General features: G+C 36.6%; 1 protein-coding gene across 5 annotated transcripts in view; it reads left to right on the forward strand.

The window, feature by feature from the left end:
- SKAP2 (src kinase associated phosphoprotein 2) overlaps positions 1–25,418 on the forward strand; it is a 118,972-nt gene that overhangs the window by 45,409 nt on the left and 48,145 nt on the right. For all 5 annotated transcript variants that reach the window (XR_005567116.1, XM_027738440.2, XM_027738442.2 and 2 more), the window contains exons 5-6: positions 23,774–23,851; positions 24,593–24,676. Coding sequence is in view for 4 of the 5 variants with exons in the window: in XM_027738440.2 (XP_027594241.1) it covers positions 23,774–23,851; positions 24,593–24,676 (162 nt within the window). In the remaining variant the exon portion in view is untranslated. The remainder of the gene's footprint in view (positions 1–23,773; positions 23,852–24,592; positions 24,677–25,418) is intronic.

Genomic DNA, 25,418 nt, shown 5'->3' on the forward strand with positions numbered 1-25,418 from the left:
TAGGCATCTTTTTCTGCAAAGAATTAATGATGTGTTTCCTATTTCACTGTTTCTTACTTTATGAACAGGAGCAGAGTTTCCATGTGTTCTGCTTCTTCCAGTCAGATAAGCTGATTGTTGGAAGAATAAAAGTATGTACTGACTGAGTTTGATGGAGGTTACTGAAACAAGGACCCTTGTAGCATTTAGAGAATTGGTGGTTAAACTGCTTCACTGATAAGACTTCCATTCCACGTTTGATTACTATACTTTAGAATATATAATTATGGCTATGAAGTCAATCACTGACTTGAAGTCAGTGATTGACTTCATAGTGGTTGAAGAGTGGGGATTGTTAGAGGTTCCAGTGTTGAGATCTTCATAAGTCCATAAAGTCTGGGAAATAAACACAAAAAATTTTTAATACGGGAAAAACAATTCAAGAGTACAGCAATTTAAACACATGGCTGAGTCTGTAAAACCGCAATGCTAAAGCTGCGTATTGTTTCCCTGTGGTATTGCTTGGAGAAGAGGGGGGAAAATACCCAGTAAAACCCACCCAAGTTAGAGAATGATGTAGACTTCAGGAAAATGTTGTGTCCTTGTCCAGTTTTAACTTCTGCTGATGCTAATGGAAGTTGTTTGCTTGCTGGTGAGGTGATACTGGAGTATCGAAGACTAATACCTTAATTTGTAATTACTTACATATAAATTTTTCATTTATTTGACTTTTTTCTCTGATCATCAGGTATGCTGGGTCATTCCACAAATAAATATGTGTTATCCCTAATCTTTTTTGAACCGTGTCATAGAATCATAGCATAAATGATGTGATTAACACATAAGGCCAGAAACTTATTTCATTGCCAAAACTGTATGGTGCAGTTGCATGAAGTGTCATCCCTGTCAGTATATTGGGAAGATGTTGGGAACTGCTGAGACACTGTTTAGGAATATGCAGTTTGGGTCTACCTTTTGGCTAATGTTAACATCTCTATATTTACACAAGCACAAGTTTCATTGTGCTAAGTACTTCTGACAAAGTCATCTACATCTTTATGGTAAATTGCTTTGCTTTTTCAAAACTAAAATATCTATAACTCAGCCACTTCATTGAAAGCTGCACACAGGTGTTTGGTGCACTAAAGCACTAAAGTAATTTATGTGTATTAGTCTGACCCTTCTTAACGTTAAAACAAAACTATTTTTGTTGTTTTCTTCAAAAAGCTTTCAATATGATGAATCTCCAATAAAACCAAATGCAGCTTCTGATGATTTAAACTGATCTTTTAAAAGATAAATCAGATTCCATGGTTAGCACTGTAATCATCTTGTCATGCTTAGTGTGATTATTCACCTTTTAAAAGTAATAGCAAAGTTTTTCAGGTTCTGCAATCTTCTACAGGTTCCTGGAATGAAAGAACTGTATACATACCATGTAAAACAGACTGCTGGGTGAAGCTTTATATTTATAGGAAATTATATATTGACCTCATATTTAATCCAGTGTACTTTAAAACAGAACAGGTTTTTCAAGACTTAAATGAATTTAGTGAAGGTTTCATTAGGAAATACTGACAATGTGTCCCTCAGTTTGCTAGGAAAATAGTTGTGTCATTATCTGTCATCTTGCTAATAAACAGTTCAGAGTTAGGTGTGAGCATTTTAGAACTGCAGCTATGGCAGTCTGCCCTGTATTTTAAATTAAAAATGTATGTCTTAGTCCACATTGATCTGAATTTAGCACCAAGTTTTCAGTAAAGAAAACGATTTTTTTTTTAAATTTTGTTGCAATTAAAAATCGTTTCTCTTGGGAGAAAGTAGAGGAAAAAGATTGTAATGATTTTTGTGCATCAAACTTTTATCTGGTATTGCATTTGGAGGGTATGTTGGCTACTATGAGTGCATGCATCTTAAGTGGACTAAAATTTTACTTTTAAACTTCCTCCTTTGATTTGGACAGTGAGAATGAGAATGGTGAGAATTTCTGTAAAACTGGATACGTCCTGTTTTGGTGTTAACAGAGCATAGGCAACACTGTAGTTAACATCTTCTGAAACAAAGTACCAATAAATACAATTAATGTTATTTTAATGGACATTTTTATGTTGCAGTGATCAGTGTAAGCTTTCATAGTGAAGTACAGTTAGTACATGTGGTATTGCTACAGTACTAATTACATTTATTGCAATGGCTTTTGCTCTGTGTTTCAGCTGTGCTTTTGTGAGGTGGACTGTTTCACAGAGGCATGTTGATAAAATATATGCTATGAACACAGCAGATGATACTAGAATAAATAAATGTTGAAGTTGGTTATAGCTGTCTGAAGGCCTCTTAGTTATGAAATATGTATCAGGGTTGGTCCCGAGGGTTTTGAGGATAACTGTGGCAAGAGGGTATATGCTCAAAGAAGAGTCTGTTCTCTGTGGAGCTTTCCAAATTTGTTGATACAAGCTCTGTCACGTGCACCACTTCATATTTTTACCATTGTTATTCCTAAGTTGCTCAAAGGTTGCAAACCAAATAGAGTCCTGTCGTGGTAGGGATTCTGCAAATAAAGAAGGCAGGGGTGTACAATCCAGCATGGTGCCTAAGCTACTTTTACAACAGTGCTTATAATATTAGTCTTGGAATGAGAAATAGTGGAGTGCTGTCATTGCAGCAGTGCCCCAGGCTAAATACCATTCTGAGAAGTGGGGCCAGAGACCATGGGCAAGGTAACTTGCAGTTACGACTCTTGAGGATGGAGCTTGTGTCTATCTGACATTGGATGCTAGTGCAGGCGTATCTGCATCTTAGTTCAGAACTGCAGGAAGGTAACTGATAACATTACCACACCATACTAGGTAGCTTACTACTTCTGCATAGGTAGCTGTGCTGTCCATTAAGCAGTTATCAGACCTCTGCCAGATGTTTAACTTAGGTAAATCCATCCCTGATGTTGGAATAAGAGCAGCTTTATGAAGTGAACGACTCTCTCCGGCCTGGTTTGCTGATTATTTATTTATGTTTTTTCCAGTCATCGTGCAATGCCTCTCATGCTGGCATCTGCTGGGGTAGAAAGACTGATTCTTTTTAATTGCTGATATGCTTTGGGACCCAAAGCATTTATTAGATTTTTAATGCTAGAAGACTGTACCTGTGGTAGGGTATAATATTGAAGACTGGGGCCACAGTGGAGGAAAGGATATTAAAAATAGAAAAGTAATAGGATACTTTCTGTTGCACTTCTAATGAGATGTTCAAAACTGATCAAAGAGAGCACTGAAAGGAGACGGTAAAGCCAACAAATCTCTTCATGTTTACTTCATTCCCTGGAATGCCATAACCCAGGGGAAAGGTGATTTCTGATTTATGAGCTGGATGTGGCTCCCCCTGAAACAGCTGACCTGTTATACAACAGAGTCCCTGACACCTGTGCAACCCTTTTGCCTTAGCTTTCCTGGGCAGATGGCTTGGGGATTCAATTTCTGTGAGTCTAGCTGGCAACAGGATCTGTGCCCAGTGGAGGTGGCACACTCACCCAGTTACAAGGGCTGTGGCAGGAGAGTGGGCACGTGTAGGAATAGAGTTCACTTAGCTAAGAATCTCCCTGATGTGGAGAGGTGCCAATGAGTAAAGTGAGTGCACAACATGATCTGGGTAATGCAGGGAGGTCAGTCCTTCATAAATGGAGGAGACCATTAAATAGAGCAGGTTCTCAGGAAACTGGCACTGAAAATATGGAGAAAGAGGAGATAAAGAAGAAGGGCAAATGAGTCTAAAACCAGGATGCAGCCTGGAAAGTGACACTACTGGACTTAAGAAAGGCTCTGAGGGAGGAAGACAGTAAGACTTGGTGCAGAAAAAAGGGTCTTTCCAGAGACAGGCCCTGGTGTCAGTATAGGGAGTGGCTGGAATAGAAAGAAGTAGGGTGGGGAATGTGGTTTTCCTGAAAATTTTTCTTTGAGCTTCTGTGCAAAATGGTTACTGCATTTTCCTCAGAGATTTCTGTTTGGCAAGTCCAGGTGATTATGGGAGTAAACTGACAAGTGTTTTGCTAAAGCTGAGTAGGGAGATATTCATCTTTTCTACGACTATGTGCAGAAGACTGTTATCACATGAAGGGAAATATCTGTTTAAAATATACTTCAGGTTCTCTTTAATGATGAAAGAGAGGATGAGTCTGAGCAGCCCAGTCTTGATATGGTGTTGATAAATATTCAAGTGTGGTTGTGGACATTCAAGTGGTCAAGTCAGGCTCTAACAAGAGTACTCTAGGCTTGTTGGCTTTGAAGCTATTGTTTAAAAAGAAAATGTCTTTTGTCTGGAAGGCTACACACTAACCGTATGGATTTAAGTTTGGAAGATACAGTTCTTCTGTGAAATTGTATTTATACCATAGATATTATGGCAGAAATGGGTTTCCTGAGTTTTATACTTTTGTTTCATGTGCTTTCTTTCACTTCTGATAGGCAGAGATCTTTCTAGTTCTCTCATATATGCCTGCTAGGCTTGGTATCTTCTGTAGTCAGTGTATATTGATTTATAGCACTGCCAGGCTCAGCTGCTAGCTTTGGGTAAGAGGCCCATTTTCTGTGTCCTGTATCTGCTCTCACAACCTGACATTGCAGTTTACTGCTCTTTCCCACCTTGAAGATTAGAACAGGATTAGGAAATGAGGAGGGACGGGTGCTGGAAGTCAGGCAAACTAAGGGAAGTCCCACAAGATCCTGGGTGTTCTCACTGCTGCTCTGGGATTGGAAATTCTCTCATTTCTCAAGAGAGACGGGAAAAACTGACTCTGGCATCTTATTACAATACTTTGACATGTTTCATTCCCAAATGAAGTGAAAACTTTGAGGTAGAGTTGATTTGGAAAGTTAGCCACAGAAATGTGTGAAAAAGTATGTGCAGTATTTAGGAGAATCCACTGCAGAAATGTCTGGGAGTACACTTGTTTTCACATGCTTTTATTATTTTCTGCTGTTCTTATGACTGCTTTTGGGAAAAGAAAGCCTGCATTTTTGCATTGTAGTTTTTCATACTTCGGCAGCTGGTTTTCCTGTGTCTGTTGGGATACTTGATCATGAAAGCAGGCCTTCAAGCAGATTCTGTTTACTCTATGACACATGCAGCAAGTGTGACACAGCATCGAAAATGTCCTTATTGTATGTGTGGTGTAGAGCTGATATAGCAAATGTAGTAGCTATTAGACTGGAGGCTTGGGGATTCTGCAGTTTAGCCTGATTATTTGTAAAGAGGTCTCATAGCTTAGCACCAGAAACAGTAAGGTGTTAAATGATGGTCAAATTGTAGTCCACTGCCCAAAGTAGCCAACCTGTCAACTCTAGTAAAAATCAGTACAAACAGGAAGCCCAGTGTCACTAACAATATAACTTTTTATTTTTTGAAATTAATTTTGTTGAACAGTCTGGTAAAAGAATAATGCAGAAGATTCTGAACTTTAAAGTTTCGTCTTGTGTTGCTCACAGACTCCTTCAATGACAAGGATGTTTTCTGTAGATGATGCTTGAGGGTAGTGGGTAAATTATTTCAGTATAGATTTCTCTCTTTTTCTTAAATTGTATGTAACATTTTATTTGTAGAGCAGCAGCTGTGTTGGCCTTAAGCACACATCAGTTAGGTGAGGTCGAGGTATGACAGTGTTGTTGCAAAAGACATATTGTCAAAGGACTTTCTTTATGGATTGTCAATTCAAGGCATGTGTATTATTACCAAAATCCTTCTGAGGTTATGGTGGCAGCTTTTTATGGTAAGGGATTGTAGCTGATCAGTATAGAGAACTGTGCAGTTTAATCTGTGGCTTGTGTGGTTTTGGTTTGATAAATTATTCTTGCTTTCTGTGCACTTGCTAGTGTAAGCCGCATGATTTGTACTAAACTTCACTAGTGAATACCAGTTACAAGCTCTGAATGATTTTAGTGTTGCTTGTTGCTTAACCAACAAGGAAATGTGAACCGTTCTTCTTCCTCCTGTATCACTGATACAACTTCTCTTTCCAATATTGAATAAATAGTCCCCTGTTAGAACAATTGACATCTGGAAGACTCTTCACAATACTTCACATAGCAATGTTCTGACTCAGCCATTAGTTGTCGGAGCTCAAATCAGGGTCATCTCAAGAAATCTGTAATGCCTTTTACTTTTAGCAAGAGCTGGCCTGAAAATCTGCTTAATGTTGTCATTCAAAATTTACATGGTTTCATTAAGCTTATTAAAAGCAATGAAAAATGCAGCAGTACGTAGCACTGATAAAGCCCTTTCACCTTGCTATTTCAAATCACGTTTATGGACGATGAATTTAGCTTCCCAGTAGCCCTGGGCAGAGGTATTATCTCCATTTTATGGACAGGAAAACTGAGTTAGATTCAATGACTTGTCCAAGGTCATACGTAAGACTGATAGTATTGAGGAGAAAAAAATGTCCAGACTTCTGTCTTAATTACACGATAATTTTTTTGAGTAAACTCTGTGTCTTAGACAAGATGCACCTATGTCTTTGTCTTTAGGGTTTTAAAAATAATTTTGAGGATTAATTTTTGAAGAAATGAATTTGTATTTTCCTCAGAAGTGTGATTCTCACAACTGAGAATATTAAAGAGGATACATATCCTTTTTTGTAGACTTCAGTTCACTTCTTCCTACAAAAACTTTGTTGTAGTCCACTTTGGCTCTCTCGTTGTCTGCTTTTGTGAAATAAATCTGCCCTCATTATTTAGCATTCTTACATTTGCATATGTACAAGAGGGAACAGCTGCTTTCTGCAGGGATTTTATGTACTCATTCATATTCCCACAGTGGTGGCCTTGTTCTGAAACACACTGCTACCCTGTGGAAAAGCAGAATAATACATGGACAATATAGTAATCAGCCTGTTATTAAACATTTGGAAGTACAGCCATAAAGGGAAAAATATAACCATATAGTTATATTTTTAAATCTGAAGCAAGTGCTATGTGATGATGATGTATAAAAGCCTCTTCCTCTTAGAGCTTCTGCAAAGCTATGGGGAAAAATTCTTTAGAAAAGAAATTTTACAGTCCCCTTCAGTTTTTGAAAAACAAATCTAATTTTATTACTAAGATTATTTTATGTTTAAAAAGGGAAAAAAAGCGGTAATGCTTATTTCTCATTTGAAAGTGATCTTGGACATTGCATCTTAGCTATTGCCGTATCCATGGACAGAAAATTATATGCATCTATATTGATACAAGCTTCAGATTTCCAAGCATGGTCCTGACAACAGTTCAGTTCCCAATGATTTGTGAATAGCAAGGCAGTCACAGGAGTTTGGCTCTTCCTTTTTTTTTTTTTTTTTTAAACTACATTTTGGCTGTGTATTTTCTGATACCTAAACTTAGACTTAAGAGAACTAAAGCTCCAGCCAGACGTGTAAGAACACATTGTTTTCTTACATGTTGTGAGAAAATGCAACATCATAGTGATGTTTTTCTTAGTTTTGAGAACTTCGCTTTTGAAAAAAAGCGAATAGATTCACTTTGCATTTGTCTTTAAAATTTTGAAGAATTAAAGTGACTTTGAGGAAGCATATGCAATTTTATCCCGAAGCATTGAGACATGCATATACATGAAGTTGTGGAAACCTGTGCAGTTAGAATGGGAAGTCTTAGAATGTGATAGTTATAACTGGACCAATAATTTAAAATAATACAATACAAGTAATAATTCTGAAAGAAATGCTTCCTTGCTGGAATTTTTTCTTGCTACTTTGCCACCTTCTACTATTGGGCTTGTTGTTTCAGTAGTAGCAGAGACTATTAAAATATTTTAAAGGGGAAGGAAAGCACTTACAGAATTATTAATATTCTGCTTATGGATATCTGAAAAAAATGGAAGGTCGTAGTCTGACCTAGAGGCCTTGGCAGTGTCCTTTAAACAAGCATTAATCATATGTAGTGCATCAAATCATCATGTGCAAGATAACATTAGTGACCTCTCCAACTGAGGATAACAAATGACTCTTAATTTTCCTTTTTGTACATGACAGAAGTGTTGACAACCTCTCTGTATATTTTTTTGCCCTGTATGTAATCAACTGATCATTTTCAACACAAAATTTTCTTTGAAGTACATCTTTTCACTCCTATTTCTGCATGATAGGGACATGTAGAGAAACATGTAACGGATTAGTCATCATATGTGCATGTTTATTTCTGTTGGGATGTCAAAAAGCAAAGTACTTTCTGCATCTTCTATGCTGGTGAAATGACATACTGAACACAGGGAATTGAACTACACTGACTAGTTAAAATAAAATTTATAAAACTGTGCTTCAAAATGTGGGTAAAAGTACACAATAGTACAGCATTCTTGGGGAAAATGCATATTGCTTGAAACATATTTTTGATAGTCACATGTAAAACCTGAAATAGTCATGCATCTTCTGCATCACCTGTATGAAAGTTGCTTTGAAGTCCTAAAAAGGGGGCATTACTCTTTGTGACTGGAGTGGTGATGTGCTCAGACATCTTTATATGCGGTTGGAAAGTCTGAATAAATATTTTAGAGCTAAACTGAAGACTTAATTGCCTGTCAGCTGCTGAAAAGATCTTGTTAAACCAATTATAACCCTCTGATGCCTTAGTCTTTATTTTGCAATGGTCAACACTGCAGCTATATGGTCCTGGAGGAGTCCACAGGATCAGTGTGTGTTAAAGGGTTAACAGGCACCTTAGACAATATTTTGCTGCCTTTACAGAAATTGCTTCAGGTTTTCAGCATTCTGGCCTGTCAGTCTTGCCACCTGCAGTCTGATCTCTCCAGCTGGTTTCCTTCTCCCATTTTTGCAGCCTGGCCTCAAGCATGAGCTGTGGCTGCTTGGCTGAGCCCTGCAGAGACTTGCAGCTTGTCACTATCCTGATGTTCATTCAGCCCTTTGCTATGGATTTGGAGGCAAAGGCAGTGTGCCATTTGGTGGCACCTCGGGGTGCTGTACATCAGGAATCTGGCCTTGCTTTGTCTTTCACTGGTGGTGCAAACTATTACTCTGTCTCCCCAGTCATTTTTCCTGTCTGAACTTCACTGAATGGCGGTGGGACAGAGTTCACGGAAGTCTAATATATTTTAGGGTTTTGCTGCAGCTGCAGACTTTTCTGGTGGCATTTGTTTGCTTGTTTGTTCTTTTTGGCACTCGTATCATTTAGATACCAAATTAACAGCCTCTGTTGCTAGTTGCTAAAACTGAATGGTTTATAGGAAAATGCATAAGAGAAGGATATTGGATTAAATCTCAGAGGACTGACTTCTCTGAAGTACCATGTACCATTTTTAAAAAGTCATAATGACTTCCAGCCATGTTGCTGGAAGCTTTCAGGAAAACACTCTGAGTGGTGATTTCAACCCCCATCCACTGGTCAGTCAAGACCAAGTACAGTTGGGCTTTTTCAACTATTCAGCTAGTAATATTGTCAGTAGGGTAAAGTGAAACCCTCTTATTTGATCATGTAGGCAATGTCTAGGAGCACTCATAGTGCTCACATCAATTGCAATAGATGTCTTTGTCATCCTTGCTCTTTTCGTCGATTGGTTGGGGTATTGCAAATTAGAGAAGATTAGACACTCTTGCTATAATCCAACTAAATATTGAAGCTATATTTGAACTGTAATATTACTACTTTGCTGAAGTCCCCTGTGAGAGTTTTGCCAGAAGTTTAAAATTCCTAAGTCAGATCATATTCTGTATTACAGAAATCTTTGAAAAAACTATTTTATGCAACAGCTTCCAGCTCAGTGAGCTTCGATTTATGTACATCTGAATAACAGAGGAAAGATTAATAAATCTGAGCCACTATGCAATTTATAATCCTTTACATACCTACAAAATGCCTTTTTCCCTAATAAGCTTACATTCGAGTATGTGTTTAACAAGTAAGATTCAAATTTCATCCTTTTTTAGTGACTTGTTTTATGTATGGCAGACACTGTACATTGCTGTGGGATAACAACTGCCTAAATCTCTTCTTCTACTTGAAAAGGACACCACAAATGACATAGGTGTGAAATTCAGTATTTGCCTCTGAGTTTGTGTCATCATGGGTAGCTGCAGGTCATTAGTCTGATTTTTGGAAGGCTGATTCCTTCTTATGGGGAAAGAGAGACAATAGATCGTGTCTTTTTTTGTTTTCTTTTTCTTTCAATATGCTGACTTGTTTTGTGCTGCAGCTCACCTCTTTCACCCTTTAAGTGGTATTGCTCAACAGTGACACCTTTCTGTGTTTAATAACTAAGTGATAAAATTTAGGTTGTTCCATGCCTTCAGTCATGTTTTTTGTTTTTTAAGACTAACAAGAAATAGTGAAACAAAGGGAACAGATTTGTGCTGATTTTTGGCTTTTTCATCTAAGAAGATCCTGTTGGTCTTAAATGGCCTTCAATGTTGAGGTTCATCATTAACCCTTCAAATTAGTGTTCCTACTATAGGTTTTTCTTTTTTCCTGTAGATATATTTCAGATTCAAATAGTCAAGGATGTCAAGTTTGTGGTGTATGCTGTGACTATACCTGATGACTAAGTTAGTGTTCTGTGCTCTGCCAGTGCATTTCTGAATTCAAGAATTAAGCAGTTGTGCTGTTCTAACACTGAGATTTAATGTATGGACATTAAAGTTCTTATGCCCAATACAGCTGATACAGTATCATGCTTCTCTGAAATAAGTTACCAAGAACCTAAGAACTATGACATGATTGATCATACAGATTAGCTTTTTAGGGATTTCTACTTCATTTGTTCTTAAACATGAATTCTTAGATTTATACCTTATATTTTTCAGATTTACTCCTTTAAGTTGTCAGTTTAGTTGCATAATCTAACTTCTGCTGTTGTATTCAATGGCAAATTAAGCATTTGGAAATCAACCTTGAATAGCTTCATAGATATGAAAGATTAGTATGAATTTTGGGAATAGCTAAGATTACTATCTACATTAATTCTTCTTGGTTATTTAGAAAAATATGCTTTGATTAATATTTGCCTCTTGTAGGGGTAGAAATCTCAAAACGGAGAGAAATCTTGTAACCCCACTCCAGTCTTTGTTGTAAACTTCAGTTCAGAGCTGCAGAGGTATATATAGATGCAACTAAATATTTTCGTCTCTCTTTTAATTAAAAATTATTTTTTTTCCTTTCTCACTATAGGCTTCCTGGTGACCTTTCTTCTTTTTGTGTAATCTTAATTTAGTGGTACTGCTTCAGCTCATTTTTTTTGGATAAAGGATGCTAATTTACTTGTATTTACACAGATGGCCATCTCATTTTTTCACTGAGCAATATGCTACAACACATTCTTTTCCTGCTGATTTTCCTGTTTCTATAGAAATTTCCTGATAAAAAAACTCACTCTGTGTGACTTCATAATTATAGTAATTTTTAACCTTATTAATAAAAAAAAAGTCAAGATGGTACTTTTTGGGGCCATAAAATATAACAGTAGATGCTGTCTCCAAGAAATAATTAAATGGAGAAGTGATAATATGTGTGAGGGGATCTTTCTGAGGGTATTTGTAAACTTTTGATTTCTAAATGTTGCCTTCAGGCTTGGTAAGAAAAGCTCAGTGTTTGTAAAGATTATCCTGACAGCAATATGCTGGGTCAATTGTCAAGACATGTTTAGCATGGGGGGATATATTAATCTGCTATAGCTACCCCTGTAAGTGGCTGGAATAAATAGAGGGCTCAAGCAGATGAAGAGGGATTAACTGTGTAAATTGAGCAAACTCTTCAATCACTAAACCAGTGATTTTGCAAAGGATTAGTCTGCTTTTACAAATATTGATTACTGATTTGTTACTCGGAATGAAGATGATATAACTCGTGCAGTTGCTTTTAGGATGCTATGTGAAGTGTACATCATTCATATTAATGGGGTTGTCATAGGCATTACAGAAACTGACAGATTTATTAGAGCAGTGCTGTTAGCATTGTCATAGCTAAGGTTGTGTCAGCATTTCCATTAGAAGTTCCATTTTCTTTTTTTTTTTTGGTGTTCATAGATCAACTTTAAAATCTACTCTGTTGAAATCTGGCAATACCACTTTACAGCTTTGACACAATTATTATTTTTGCGTACTTTTAGAGAGAACTGAATTAACACGTTTTTAAATTAGAAGAAAATACTGTGTATTATTTAAAAAAAAATGTTTGCAGGTTTGAATTCTTTGTTTTTAGTGTAGATTTTGAGTGATACTGTGCATGTTATGTATTTTGCCAGGTGTGTAGAGGAGTGATATGTGTCACCAGTTGCTATAAAGTGAAAGTAACCAAGGAATTTTTGTATAAATGAGCTCTTTTGCCTGTATAAAGACTTGTCTGGTTGTTTTCCAATAGTGCTAGTTATCTGATAAAGATTATTACATTTCTTATAAATTCTGTCCTACTGGTGTCCAGAGACCATAATACTATCACTATGTACTGTCCACAGACGAATCCTTTAGCAGGTTCAGTTAATTCATTAATGCTACAACTGGTTCAAGTTTCAACAGTGGTTGCATTCACGGGGTGGTTTGCCTTTCTAATCCTTAATTAGATTTATGTGCAGAGGTAGGCTTAAGGAAAACTCAGGTGTGTTGTGAGAATAAAGGGACACAAAATGAGTTTGGAAAAAATCTCACTGACATTTATTCAGCTACTTCATCATTGTAAAAGTCTTAAGTTGTAAAAAACACCCATTTCTCACATTATGTCATCTTTTTCTTCTTATACAGATACTACAACACTCAGTCATAGCTCTTCTCTTGATTCTGTTTTCCGAACTTTTGACCCCTGTTGCAGAATATGATGGTAACTGTGGTTTACAAGCTTCCAGTCTCTTAACATTTGGGATTTCCCATGGTAGACACTGAAAGTATGGAAACCTTTATGTGTTTATAATAGGAAAAGACAAGCTGGCATTTAACATGTCAGTTTAAGTGATCTTCTTTCATTTTTGGATTTCAGTCCCATAGGTGGTTTCCAAAGTAAAAATAATTGTTGCTAACTGCAAATAAATAATATTATTTCAGATATTTCTACTTGATACTAAAACCAGTAAGAACTGCATAGGGTCATTTGAAAAAGATAATAGGTGTCGAAAAACGAAATACATTCATTCTGTAGCTTGGCATAACTTAGATCATTGAAGAATTAAAGCAGGTATTTCGACTGACAAGATATAACAAAATGGGGCTTACGGGAGAATTGAAGCAGTTAGTCAGATATCCTCTCTTGTTCAGAGAAAAACAGCTTCTGCCAGAGTTCTTGTTGCTTGCGTCTTCAAGTGTATGATTTGTTCTGGAGCCTTCAAATGGAGTGGAAAATATTAGTGCAGTCATTCAGAAAACTTGGGAGTTGGTACTGGGAGGTGGTTCTTCCCGTCATTCTCAGTACTTCAAGGTGAATGGCAACTGAAATTTACATCTGGAATTCTTTCAGGAAACACAGGAGTGTTCTGCTGGCTTCCTGCAGTGTGCTCTGCTGGCTTCTTACAGTGTTCCCTTGTTCTTTTCGGTTTGGTCCCGTGCAATTACAGCAAAACAGGAGAATATTTTAGCTTTGTGGTAGCAGCCTTCTTGTGAGAGGAGGTATGAAAATAGGAATGTGTTTTTTCAACCATAAAACCTTTGGAATTTTATTACCTCTTTATTACCTCTTTCAGAGTACTTGAAAATAAAGGCACTGTGTTAGTCACTTTCGATTTTTTTCTCATGGTCTTGCTCTGTAGATTGATTTTTGTAAGTGCAATGTTATCATTGCAGGAGACTGTAATTCTGCCAGAGCTTCCTACTTCTACATGCTGAATGATACTTGATCTGCATTTTGTGTGCTGCAGTAGGAAAACTTGAAAGGCTTGTATGATACTTTCTTCTTTTGTTATTATTTTTAAAAAGCTTGTCTTTACATGCAGACTGCAGTGTAAATTCATACCTCCATCTTAAACCAAATTTGCTTTCAAATGCAAAGAAGCTTGGAGTGTGATAGTTCACTGATCACCGAGCATAGCTTTTTACTTAAATTATCAGTAGTAGAAGAAACGTATCAAAAATGAGGTACTGAGACAGAACATTCAAGCCATTTTGTGTTTGCAGGAATACATAAAATGTGGAAAATGAAAACTGGCTTTCAAGGACCTCTTCATTGAAATCTGCAACTGCCACTTTTAAAGATGTGTTTTTAGCTGACTATAGGAATTCACATCTCTTCTTTTTTACAGATGAAAGATTTTTCAGCTCCCACCAGTTAAAGTTAAAACTTTTTCCGATTAAGGATATGAGCTGTTGGAGCATTTGAAATGCTCAACGTGTGTACGTATGTTTCCTTTCAAGAGCTTAGCAGGCCAGGCCTTTGGCCAGGAGTCAGAACAGTTGGAACTTTGCAGACTACACAGCTAATCTGAGAGGGCTGCCAGTTGGCATAAGTGACTTCCATATATAAAACTTCATGCAATTTACATTGGAGGTTTTTGTGTTAGTCTGAGAATTTCCTTCTTTCCCAGGATTTCTTTGGTATTGCTTAGTGTATTTACAGTGTGTTAGCGCTTCTGATCAGAGCAGTAGTTAAAATGCTCCCCTGCTCAAATATCCCTCTCACAGATTGAAATTCACATTGGATGATTTTTCTCTTCAGCTGTGTTTGACACTTCCCAAACTTTACTGTTTTAATTTTTTATTTCTTTTTGGGGTTGTTTTTTTTTGTTTTAATAGGACTTTTTAAAAGGGGCTAAAACTAGCTTCTGGAACAAGAAACAGAACAATTTAGAAAAGGATGTATACACGATGGAACATAGGAGAGGAGACAGGGCAAAAAATTGGGAAATTATAAAATTAAGAGGAAGAATATTTATATGCTTTTTGTGTGATTTTTGGAAAATCTATCTTGCATTGCATTACGAAAATTTGGGTGAGAGTCACAGAGTTCAAGCTGTACTGAGCTTTGTAGATCTGTCAAAATATTGTTGAGTAATAAATACTTCAATTTCTAGGACACTGAAACTATGAGAACATGTACTACTAATTTTGAAATATAAATTGAAAATTCATTGTTTAGCTTTGCAATAAATGACATTTGACAATTTTTCTACCTAAACGTATTAGATCATTCTCATGTTCAGTTAAATAGTTGTCATTGCTTGGTCTCAGTTTAGGCTTATTTACTGAACAAAATGTGCCAGTTGCCCAAAGATGAAATTGAAAAGTACTAATTCAAAACACTGTGACAAAATCAGAAAAGTAATAAGGAACTTCTGATTACTGTAGATTTTTCTTAAGGTGCTGCAGATAATGGGTATTTCCAAGGGATTCTTATGCTTACCAGGTGGCTATTTAAAAATAGTAGTAAATTGCAGTGTACAATTGTAGTATTACTTTTTCCAGATGTTTTAGATGTTAAGCTAAAAATTGTATTTTTCACCTGGACATATTAATTGCTAACTTCTAACTTGCGTTTGGTAAACCTGTAGGACTTTCTTCCTCATAGTCATCTGGGAATACAAGAATCACGATGTGGTTAAAGATGCTATCCATATGCAATTTGACATCATGCTGGTCGTACTCCAGCTGTAGACTCTTTATTCTTGGCCTTTTAATTTTCTCTGATTAGCTAACAGCACCTTCTGTGGTTCAAGCTATCATGTAGATATTCTGAGTCTTTACTTAGGGTTTCTAATCAAAATTGGATGTGTGTGCTTGTCTGTGAGATGATGCTGGGAAATTTCAGCTTGCCTGCATCATTTCATGAGAATTCCCAGTGCCTCTAATTGATCCATGATGGTCTGTTTTGACTTGGTTCTATCTGCAAAGCAGAGACATTGTTTTTATCTCTGTGTTTTCCTGCCTACTTTATTTCTCATAATAAAGTAGAAAGCTGAGCTTCTTGTTGCATAGGCAAAATTTGTATTGCCAGTTTCTGCCACTTATGCACTTTTCTCATATCTGTAGTGTGAGCTTCTGGGTGACTGAAACCTTTCTTTCTTGTGCTGAAATGACTGAGTAAACTTTAATTATCCTTGGAGGGATTTAGGCAAAACTTTTACATTTTTATGCCTTACAGTGGTGTGAGTGAGAGACTTTGTACAAGAGACCTTTTCTTTACTGCTCTATCTTCTTTCTGTCTTCTTGTCTCAGAATCTTTGAGAAACAGCAGAAGCAGGAACGCTGCTCCTGTGAAGCATGCAGTGGCCTCTTTTATATCCCTGGGGGATAATGCCTGCTCACATCAGAAATCACTCCCCCCGACCTCCATGTGCCATGGGTGTCATTTGTGAAATTTTAATAAATACCTGTGTGAAAATCAAATCTAGACCAAGGGGTGAAAGCCGTGAATTCCTCTGTACATTAAGATGCTCTGCAAAATGTGGGTATTTTATAACTGATTTGAAAGCCATCAAAAGAATGCTTAAATCCAGGACCACATTGGTTTATAAATTCAGAGTTTGGTTTGGATGGGGAGTACGTGACCCAGGATAATTCCATTAGGCTGTGGATCCTGGTGAATAGAGTCTAACTGGCTGACTCCTATAATTTTTAAAAAAAAAAAAAAAAAAAGAGAATGTCTTTGTGAAATGAAATATTTTACAACTACTTAAGAAACTTTGCTCAGAAAACAGATGAGGATTGAGAAGCCATAGATATAAGATTTTTAAAATGTAATATAACTAAATACACAGTTATATAATTAGGGGCTAAATGAAAATGACAAAAAGAGACAGATCTCAAGCATGCTAACTGATTAAAAGAACTAGATGTTTCTGTAAAACATCTATCGCGGTGGTTTTTAGGCTGCCTGGCCCACTGCCTTCTCCTCTGCTTACAGGAACAAAGGGAAGAGAAAGGCTCATACCACTGTCCTTCTAAGGGAGGAGTCCAGAAGAAATACTCAGTATTTAGGCATCTGAGGGTGTGGTATTAGTGTTTGTAACCCAAACTTCATATCCCAAATTAGAAAGAATTAAAAGTAGAAACAGATGACACTGCTTTGAGTATTCTTTAATGAAATACACTGCTGGCTCTTCTTAGAGGAATATATCAAGGCAAATTATTCTGTGAAAATTATTGTAAACTAATAGAGAGCACAATGGGTAGTGCTGGGGATGGCTCCAGAGTAAAACTTCATAGACTAGGCAGTCTTTGGAATGAGCACTTTCAAGACCAAAAAGCTAACTTTTTGTGAACCAATGTTTCAAAAGCTAAACATTTTCATTATATTTATTCTCCTGAATGAAATGTGTTTTCTTTAACATTTATCTTTTCATTCTTGCATCTTAAACTAATTCAGAGCTACCAGCCTTCTATATTTGCAAAACACTGAAGTTCAAGACAGTTAATGAAGCTAATGAAATTCTGTGTTATCTTCCTACTGATAACTTTTCATTAATCAGAAAATTCTAGGAAATAGGATTTTTTTTTTTAAATTCACTATACATTAATCTTCTCTTTAATAAAAAAGTAAATGTAGGGAGAAGATATGCATATGAAAGTAAACCACCTCCTCTTTAGCCTAGATTCACAGTGCTTGTGCAACAGATGTGACCCCAGTGTATTGCTATATACACATTCAAAGATAATTGAATCCCTCTGTAGTAGCTATTAAAAGGGGGTAAATGCTGTATTTCCAGATCAAAATGAAATGGAGAGATATGAAGAAATTTTGGAGAAGTGTATGAGAAATGGCGTAGGAGGGAGGGAAAGAAGATGAAATTACTTTTTTGTGTTGCTAGAAACATTACTCCTTCGTTGCTCAACTTTAACACAAATATTTTCGGAATATCTCTGCCAATTCAGAATGTCAGCCTGAGAGATAGCATAAAAGACCTGAGCTTGAAGGCAAAACGCCCTATTTTCTGCATTTGCTGCAGGAGCAGGCTGTCCCTACATGCCAAAAGATGAGCTAGCAGGGAAGAAGACCAGCCTAGCTGAACAGCTTTCACTGGAACTCAGGGAAAAAAATGGAGTTTATGACCTTTGGAAGAAGGGACAGGCAACTCAGGAAGAGGACAAAGATGTCATTAGGCCATGTAGAGAGAAAATTAGAAAGTCAGAAGGACCAGGAGGAGGAGGCCTGTCAACCTAACCTCAGTGCCGAGGAAAGGTATGGAACAGATCATCTTGAGTGTCATCATGCAGCACATACAGGACAACTGGGGGATCAGGTCCAGCCAGCAGGGATTTAGGAAAGGCAGATCCTGCTTGACCAACCTGATCTCCTTTTATGACCAGACGACCCACCTCTAGTGGATGAGGGAAAGCCTGTGGATGTTGTCTACTTGGACTTCAGTAAAGCCTGAGATACTGTCTCCTACTGTATTCTCCTGGAGCAGCTGGCAGCTCATGGACTGTACAGGTGCACTCCTTGCTGGGTAAAAAACTGGCTGGCTGGCTGGGATCAGAGAGTGATGGTGAATGGAGTTACATTCAGTTGGCTCAGTACTGGGACTAATCCTATTCAGTGTCTTTATTGATGATTTGGATGAGGGGATCAAGTGCACCCCTCAGTACATTCACAGATGACACTAAGGGTCTTCAGCACAATAGAAAGGAAGCTGAAAAAATAATTTTTCAATAATAGTGTTCATATTATTATTTTTTTTTAGTTAGAAGAAGATAAAGAAATAGCAACCACTGTTTCCTCCATACAATCAAACTAATGTATTTTTTCCTGGCAGCTTTCTTTTACAAGGACTGAAGAAAATAAAATTATTCCTATTTGAGCAAGAAGTCTTTACCATTATAGTGGTTAAACCACTAGTCTTCTACTAGGAAAGCAAGCTGTAATAAACCACTTAGCTGTTACTGAATTACACTTATCTCCACTTTGCCTGTTTAAGTTCCCATAAGCATACTAAGCACTTCTTTGGAATGCATTGACCTCTAATTATTTCTTGCTTTATGTATTCCTTAGCCCACATTGCAGTAGTAAAAAAATATTCCTATTGGTAAACAGTGCAGAATAATACAACCTGGTTTTGTTTTATTTATTTTGTGTACAGAATGAAATTTTAACAACTTTGGGTCCTCCAAAAATCAAAATTCCAGGTGCAGTGATTGAATTTCATGCTGTGAAGTGACACTGATGAAACTGTTTTTAAGTAATGGACCAAATTCACTGTTGCAGCAGAGTGAAAAAAAAGATTGCATCATTCAGGCTTTTGACTGTTAGATTACCAAGTTGCAAAAATTGTAGTCATGCCATAAGCTGTAGTTGGAAGTCTTTCTAAAGTCACAAGGTACTCTGTGTTTGTGGGATGTGTGCAGTGGAACCTGTACATTAGTACACCTACATTAATAACATGAATGTTTTTCTGAAGTCAAAGCATGACTAGTAGAAAGGTTGACCTTATGCTTGAATGAGATCATTTCACTTTCTTTTCACTGGTGGAATTTTTAGCCTTGCAGAAATAGTATTACAATAACTGCCAGCTGCTCACTTGGCGCAAGAGTGCCTAGAACCAAGAGGAAGAATCCGGTGTATTATATGTATAATATACTTTTCTCTAAGATGTGAAAGTTTAGGACTCATAAATATTTTGATCTGGTCTTTGATGGCTTTTTTACACATCATGCATGTGGAACATAACTTGCAGATTTTAGTTTGGAGTACATTGGAGTAATTCCCACCAGGATAGGAAGAGAAATTATTATGGGAGATTCTTATGTGAGTGGGTGGTCAAGAATGAAGGAAAACCTTTAACATAAAGCAGATGGACCTCTCTTATTTTATACTGTGTATTGGGATGCAAGATAATAATCTCCCAAAGTATAGGATAGTATTGATCTGATCTTCGCATCAAAGGAATAAGGCTCAAAATATTATTTGTGAGATAGAAACTCAGGAATGGAAATGAGACCTTTCTTGTATCCTTAACGCTGTGCTTGCCCACCACCGTCTGGGCAATGACACAGAAGAAATTAGGTCCAGAAGAGTACACAAAAGCAATTGTTGTACCTTTCTCCACATGTAAACTCACACAGATGCAAGCCACAGAACACTTCTTGACCCAGAGTGCTACTTTTCTCTTTGGTATTTAAAATTGACTTCAAAAACTACAGTGTACCAGAGGAGAAACTAGGGAAGACTACGGACCTTTTAACATCTTTGTTTCTAAATCCTTGAGTCATATCTGGAAACAGAACACACAGGGCTAGGAAGTAGGTGACCACAGTGATCTCTGCTGGTCTGATTTTGGGAGAGAAATTTTGCTCTGACCTAGTACCCAGCTTGACCGTAAGTTTCTCAGCAACAAACACCGACACACCCAAGAAAGATAGCATCAGTAGGTTCTGTCTTGCATCCCCAGGATGCAAACTCCTTGCATCTCTACATTTGATTTCTTATGTTGGACAGTCTCCAGTGAGGTTACAGAAAACTGGAATTCAGACCATTTCACCTGCATTCATGAGGGAAGGGGAAAATTCTCCTTGTCATGAAGACATCCTGGCGCATACATGGAAGTATAACATGGGAAATTCAGAGCTCTGAACTCTAAAGGACTATGTGATTTGAAGCATGTTGTTTAATTTGCTTCATGGTTCTTTATTTAAATAAAATAGTAATGCCATCTTTCTTGGCAGTATTTCTCTGTCTTAAACAGATTCTATATAGAAGGAGCTGCCTTATTCCAAGTCTCATGCAGCAGTCAACTAATGAGTCTCTGATCTCAGCTGCTGGTGTAATGTAAACAAATGCTTCTTTACTATAAAAAAGCACTGCTTTAGTGATACTTTTTTATGAGATTTGTGTCAAGCCTGATCTATTTCAAATGAATGGGGAAGCAATTCTGATTGAAAGCAACTGCAAAACCCAACTGCTACATAAATTCCAAGCTTTCGGCTGGGAGTTCCCACATCTAGGGGTTGCACTTCACGCTAAATCATGTTTGAGATGTGGACAAGACAGTAAAGGAATGAAAAAAATGGAAGAAAGGTAGACAGATGACACAGTTTAGACTCTAGGCATAACTATAAGGAAGATGTCATTCTCTATTCTTTCTTCCCAAGGTTGTTTTTGTTGCAGTACAGGGGCAAGGGTATCCGTGTTTGTGCTTTCTTCCCACCACATATGTGCAACACCTGTGGTTCATGGGAATGTGGGAGGAGGTGGTTCTTTCTCTTTCCTTTATACTTTTCATACTACTTATTCTCCCTCCCTTTCCTTCTGGAGGTACAGGGCAATGAAAGGAGGAATTTAACCAGATTTATGCTTTTTCTCTCTTATACAGCTGTATGTGTCTTGGGATATTACAATTGGGTCTGTTTCTCTTGCCCTTCCATTAAAGCTCCATCATATTTTTTGGTTCCCAGGCTTCTCTGACAGAAGGATGATAATATGCATGTGATCTGTTTCTGCTTCAGGTACCTACAGATTGTGAGTGGCAGTGGGGCTGGCCAGCTTCAGCTTCTTTTGTGGAATTACTGCCTTAGTTCCTTTTAAGAACAGAAAAAGGAACTGGCTTCCTTACGGGTTGAGGGTGGGAGGAGGACTTCTTTCCACCAGACAGTGGAAGGCTGCCTTTTTTTCATGCATGTTGCTTTCCTCACAAGCTTTTAGTACCCTATGCAAAATAAATGTGGTTTCATAAAATCCCATAATCAAATTTATCCTGACTTGTCTCAGCAGAAGTAGCAAAACTGAGAGTGGAATTTTTCCACTATGAAGTAGTCAGTTCCGATAACAGAATAACATTAAGGAGTCCCCAAATGATGTGGTTCTCTGGGACTGTATTGTCCCATTTGATTTAACTCTTCACTTAATGGTCACTGGCCAACCTTCCTCATCAAAACCCAAACTGATACAAACAATATTGGATAAAATTAGATCAAACTAGCAGTTGACATTCTTAAATTTAAGAGTGAACTGCTTTTTTTTGTTTGTTTAATTAGCTTTTGTGTCTTCCACATCTGTGGGATTGCAGTGTTCTAAAATGAGCCCTACTGGGTGAGGTAAAGCTGTAAGTGTTGCACACTGATGCCTCCCAATGACCAATATAAAGCAGCACACGATGTATATTTGTAAAACTCTTCACCTCCCCCACTCATAATACCATCATTAGATCATCCTTTAAGTAACTATCAAACCTATCACATACCAGCCAGTGATTGTCTTTGTGTTAAATTCTCATTTAATGTTGCGCAGTGATTGCATATTATCAAGCAAGGGGGGCCAGCTGCATCATTTTACAGTGCATCTACATGCAGCCATAACTCTTGTATTTTTAACACAATATTCCACAGAACCTGAAATAGAAGTTAGTGTACTCCTAATCTTTAAAAGTAGTATTAATAAAAAAATTAAATGGAAATATCAAATTCTGTCTGTATAAAATTCCATCCACTGTCTTATGGTATCCAACAAAATATTTTGTTGTCTAAAGAGCCAGTTGTATTATTTAAAGAATGCCTTTTCATTTTAAGTATTTTCATAACTTTAAAAAATAGCATTCTCTACATCCTCCTATCTCTTTTTCTTATATTTTTCCTATTACAACTATATTTAAATAAGACCACCATAAAGCAATTCATTTGTGGACACTGATTAAAAAAAAACCCTAAAACAACCTAAATATCCAGGAAATTGACCTTCCAGAGACGGTGTTCATGGTTTGAGGACAGATAGTTGATTTTTAACCTGAACTGCATAGTTTAAATTTGTGTTTTTAGCACAGGGTTTATCTGCTGATATCAGTCCTTTTTTGTATGTTTATATTAGTAGAACGTAACGAGATTACATATATTTTGATAAATAATTGCTGCCTTGTAAACTTGCCACCTATCTACAGTGACTTATGAATATTTAATGATAATAAGTAGTAGGAACTTCACTGTGTTGCTCACATGCACTTAAAAAACCCAGCAGCACAGGAATACCTTTTATTCTGCTTTTTTTAAGCAGTATGATATTTATATACATGTTAAATATTAGACACATCTAACAGATTTCTGTTCTTAATACCAGGAGTTCCATTTAAATCATGATTCTGCTCTTTCAGGAAGGAAAGTATGTAGGATGGAAGACACAAATTTTTGATATTTGAATTTTTATTTTAAGTTGAGACAAGGTTGACTGGCCAGTCTTATGCTTCTGGCTACGAATTAGTGTTGAGAAAACGGAAAAAATACAGGTAAACCATGTTCACCATTTTGCAGATGCAGGCATATTCTACAGTCTAAAATTAGTGTCTGTAAGTCAACAATTTTGTAGACTTCTGTGTGATGTTTTTGGTTTATCCACTATCACAGATCCTGTAGGCAATACTTTTGTGTCATATGGCAAATTAGGCAATATCTGTCAACAGTAGGCATCACCTTTTATAATCTCTTCATCTGGTTTCCCTTTTTGTAGGCATGTAATAGAGGGTCCTCACCTTATATGTTGCTTCCAGATATTTTTGTACAAAACTGGTACTGAAAGCCACATTTCTGATTTAATGGTGTTGAATTGTGACTCTTGATTTTGTTTGCAGATTTGAAAACTTAGTGCTTTCATTATCCAACTTGCTTTACAGACCATGTTCAAAACAAAGTTGCTGTATCATGTTTAATTACATATTTTTCCTTCTGAGACTTGCAGGGCCTGCTACACAGCTGTATTTTGTCCTTACTAAAGCAGTGAGGACAGTAGCAACAGCTCTGACATTGATAGCTAGAGGGTTTTTTTACTTAAAATATTCTGGCATAGTAGTTATTAGAGTAATTTTTTTCCTTCTTATGTAGCTCCTGCATATTGAGAGAGTAAAATCCATAATTTTATTGATGCTACAATAGCATTTTTTCTTGAAAAGCAGTGCTTTATAGAATTTGTTTTTCTTTCAGGGAATCATTTTCCTCCTGTTGCAGCTCAGGATCTTCAGTTTGTTCTGAAGGCTGGATACTTGGAAAAACGTAGAAAAGGTAAGTCTAACTGTCTTCGTTAAAGTTAGTGCATATTTCATTTCTGGGAAGTCTATATGCCTGTATTTAATGTTATACACATGAATAACTTTATACAGGAGTGATAAATAAAATGAGTAGAAGCTGAAGTGTTCAAGCATTGTTATGCAAAAGAAGCATAACACATAATTGCTCCCATAGTATTAAAAGAAAATCCTGTTTCTTTTTTGACTAACAAAATCATGCAGTGAAAGTCCACTGTCAGCCATAATTCAGACACTTTCAGGTATTTTTGAAGAAAACATTAGGAACCTATGTAAAAGTACCATATGTTGACTTCATGTTTCAGTGAACATCAAGATTTATTTTCCTTCAAGTGGGCAAATATTGATCTCAGCTTTGGTTCAGTCAATATTTACCTTGATTCAATAAATCTTATATTGTCACTTTAATACCCACTTAATGCTGCAATAACTCTAGGAAATATTTAGGAAATTTTTCATTATTTCCTTATATTTAATGTTACACATGACTTCTCTCTTTATATGATTTCAAATTCCCATTTGTTTTCTTAGCACCAATTTTTATTTCTAATTTCCTTCTCAGTGCCATACATTTCTCTTCTTCATATCCAGATTTTGTTTCCTTTCTTTAGCGTCTTTCCTGACTCCTCCTCCCTCTTACCTCACCCTTGAAAAGAAGTAGCATATTTGTGTTCAGTAATGACATAAGTTGATATAACACAGATTATATTAATTTCAGATCACAGTTTTCTTGGCTTTGAATGGCAGAAGCGTTGGTGTGCTATCAGTAAGACGATCTTCTACTATTATGGAAGTGACAAAGGTACTTATAATATTTATTATAAAAATTATGTTTTAATGCACAAAAGAATATAAAAACTTTAGTGGAGTTGGAAACTGCAAATCAAAGGTCATTTTAAGAAATAAGATGAAACTTCTAAAAGAAAGTTCTCTTTTAAACAGTTCTAAAGCAGTGCTGTGAATTTTCAAAATGTGTAAATATTCTTCAGAACCTGTAAATGATGTACTTGTTTTCTAAAGCAGAGAAATTGAGGAAAAACAAGAGTAAGTTTCTTATAAAGCTACTTTGTGTACCAATAACAGCTGGCTTGATAGTATGATAGTATGGTACTCAACTGTTTTACTAGACATAAATGTTCTTTCTCTCCAAAGTATATTAATTTTAAAACATCCTGTAATAGTTAAAACTTCTGAGTTCTTCAGAGATTGTTCTATCCAGGAAAATATTAGTCCAAAAGCTGCATAGTGAAGTTCCTTGTTTCTTTTTATATAGTTCTGGAAAAGATAGAAATTAAGTAATGTATTTAACTAAAAGCCAGCAGTGGAAGCTAAAACTAAGTTCTGAAGGTGACTTTTAATGGCCAGTTTAGAAAGAATCTGGAATCTGGTATAAATATTGGTATATCACTTTGAATTTTTAAAATTGACAGTCAAAACATTCTTTAAATTGTTTGCCATGTGCATTTGGTGTTTAAGGGTAGAGCAAATGATACAGAAATATATCTGAGTAAATTTTAAATGTACAACTGTCTTTTTTTTATCAC

This window comes from Pipra filicauda, unplaced genomic scaffold, assembly GCF_003945595.2.
Source record: "Pipra filicauda isolate LSUMZ 115617 unplaced genomic scaffold, ASM394559v2 scaffold88_size2543281_pilon, whole genome shotgun sequence".
Classification (NCBI taxonomy): Eukaryota; Metazoa; Chordata; class Aves; order Passeriformes; family Pipridae; genus Pipra; species Pipra filicauda.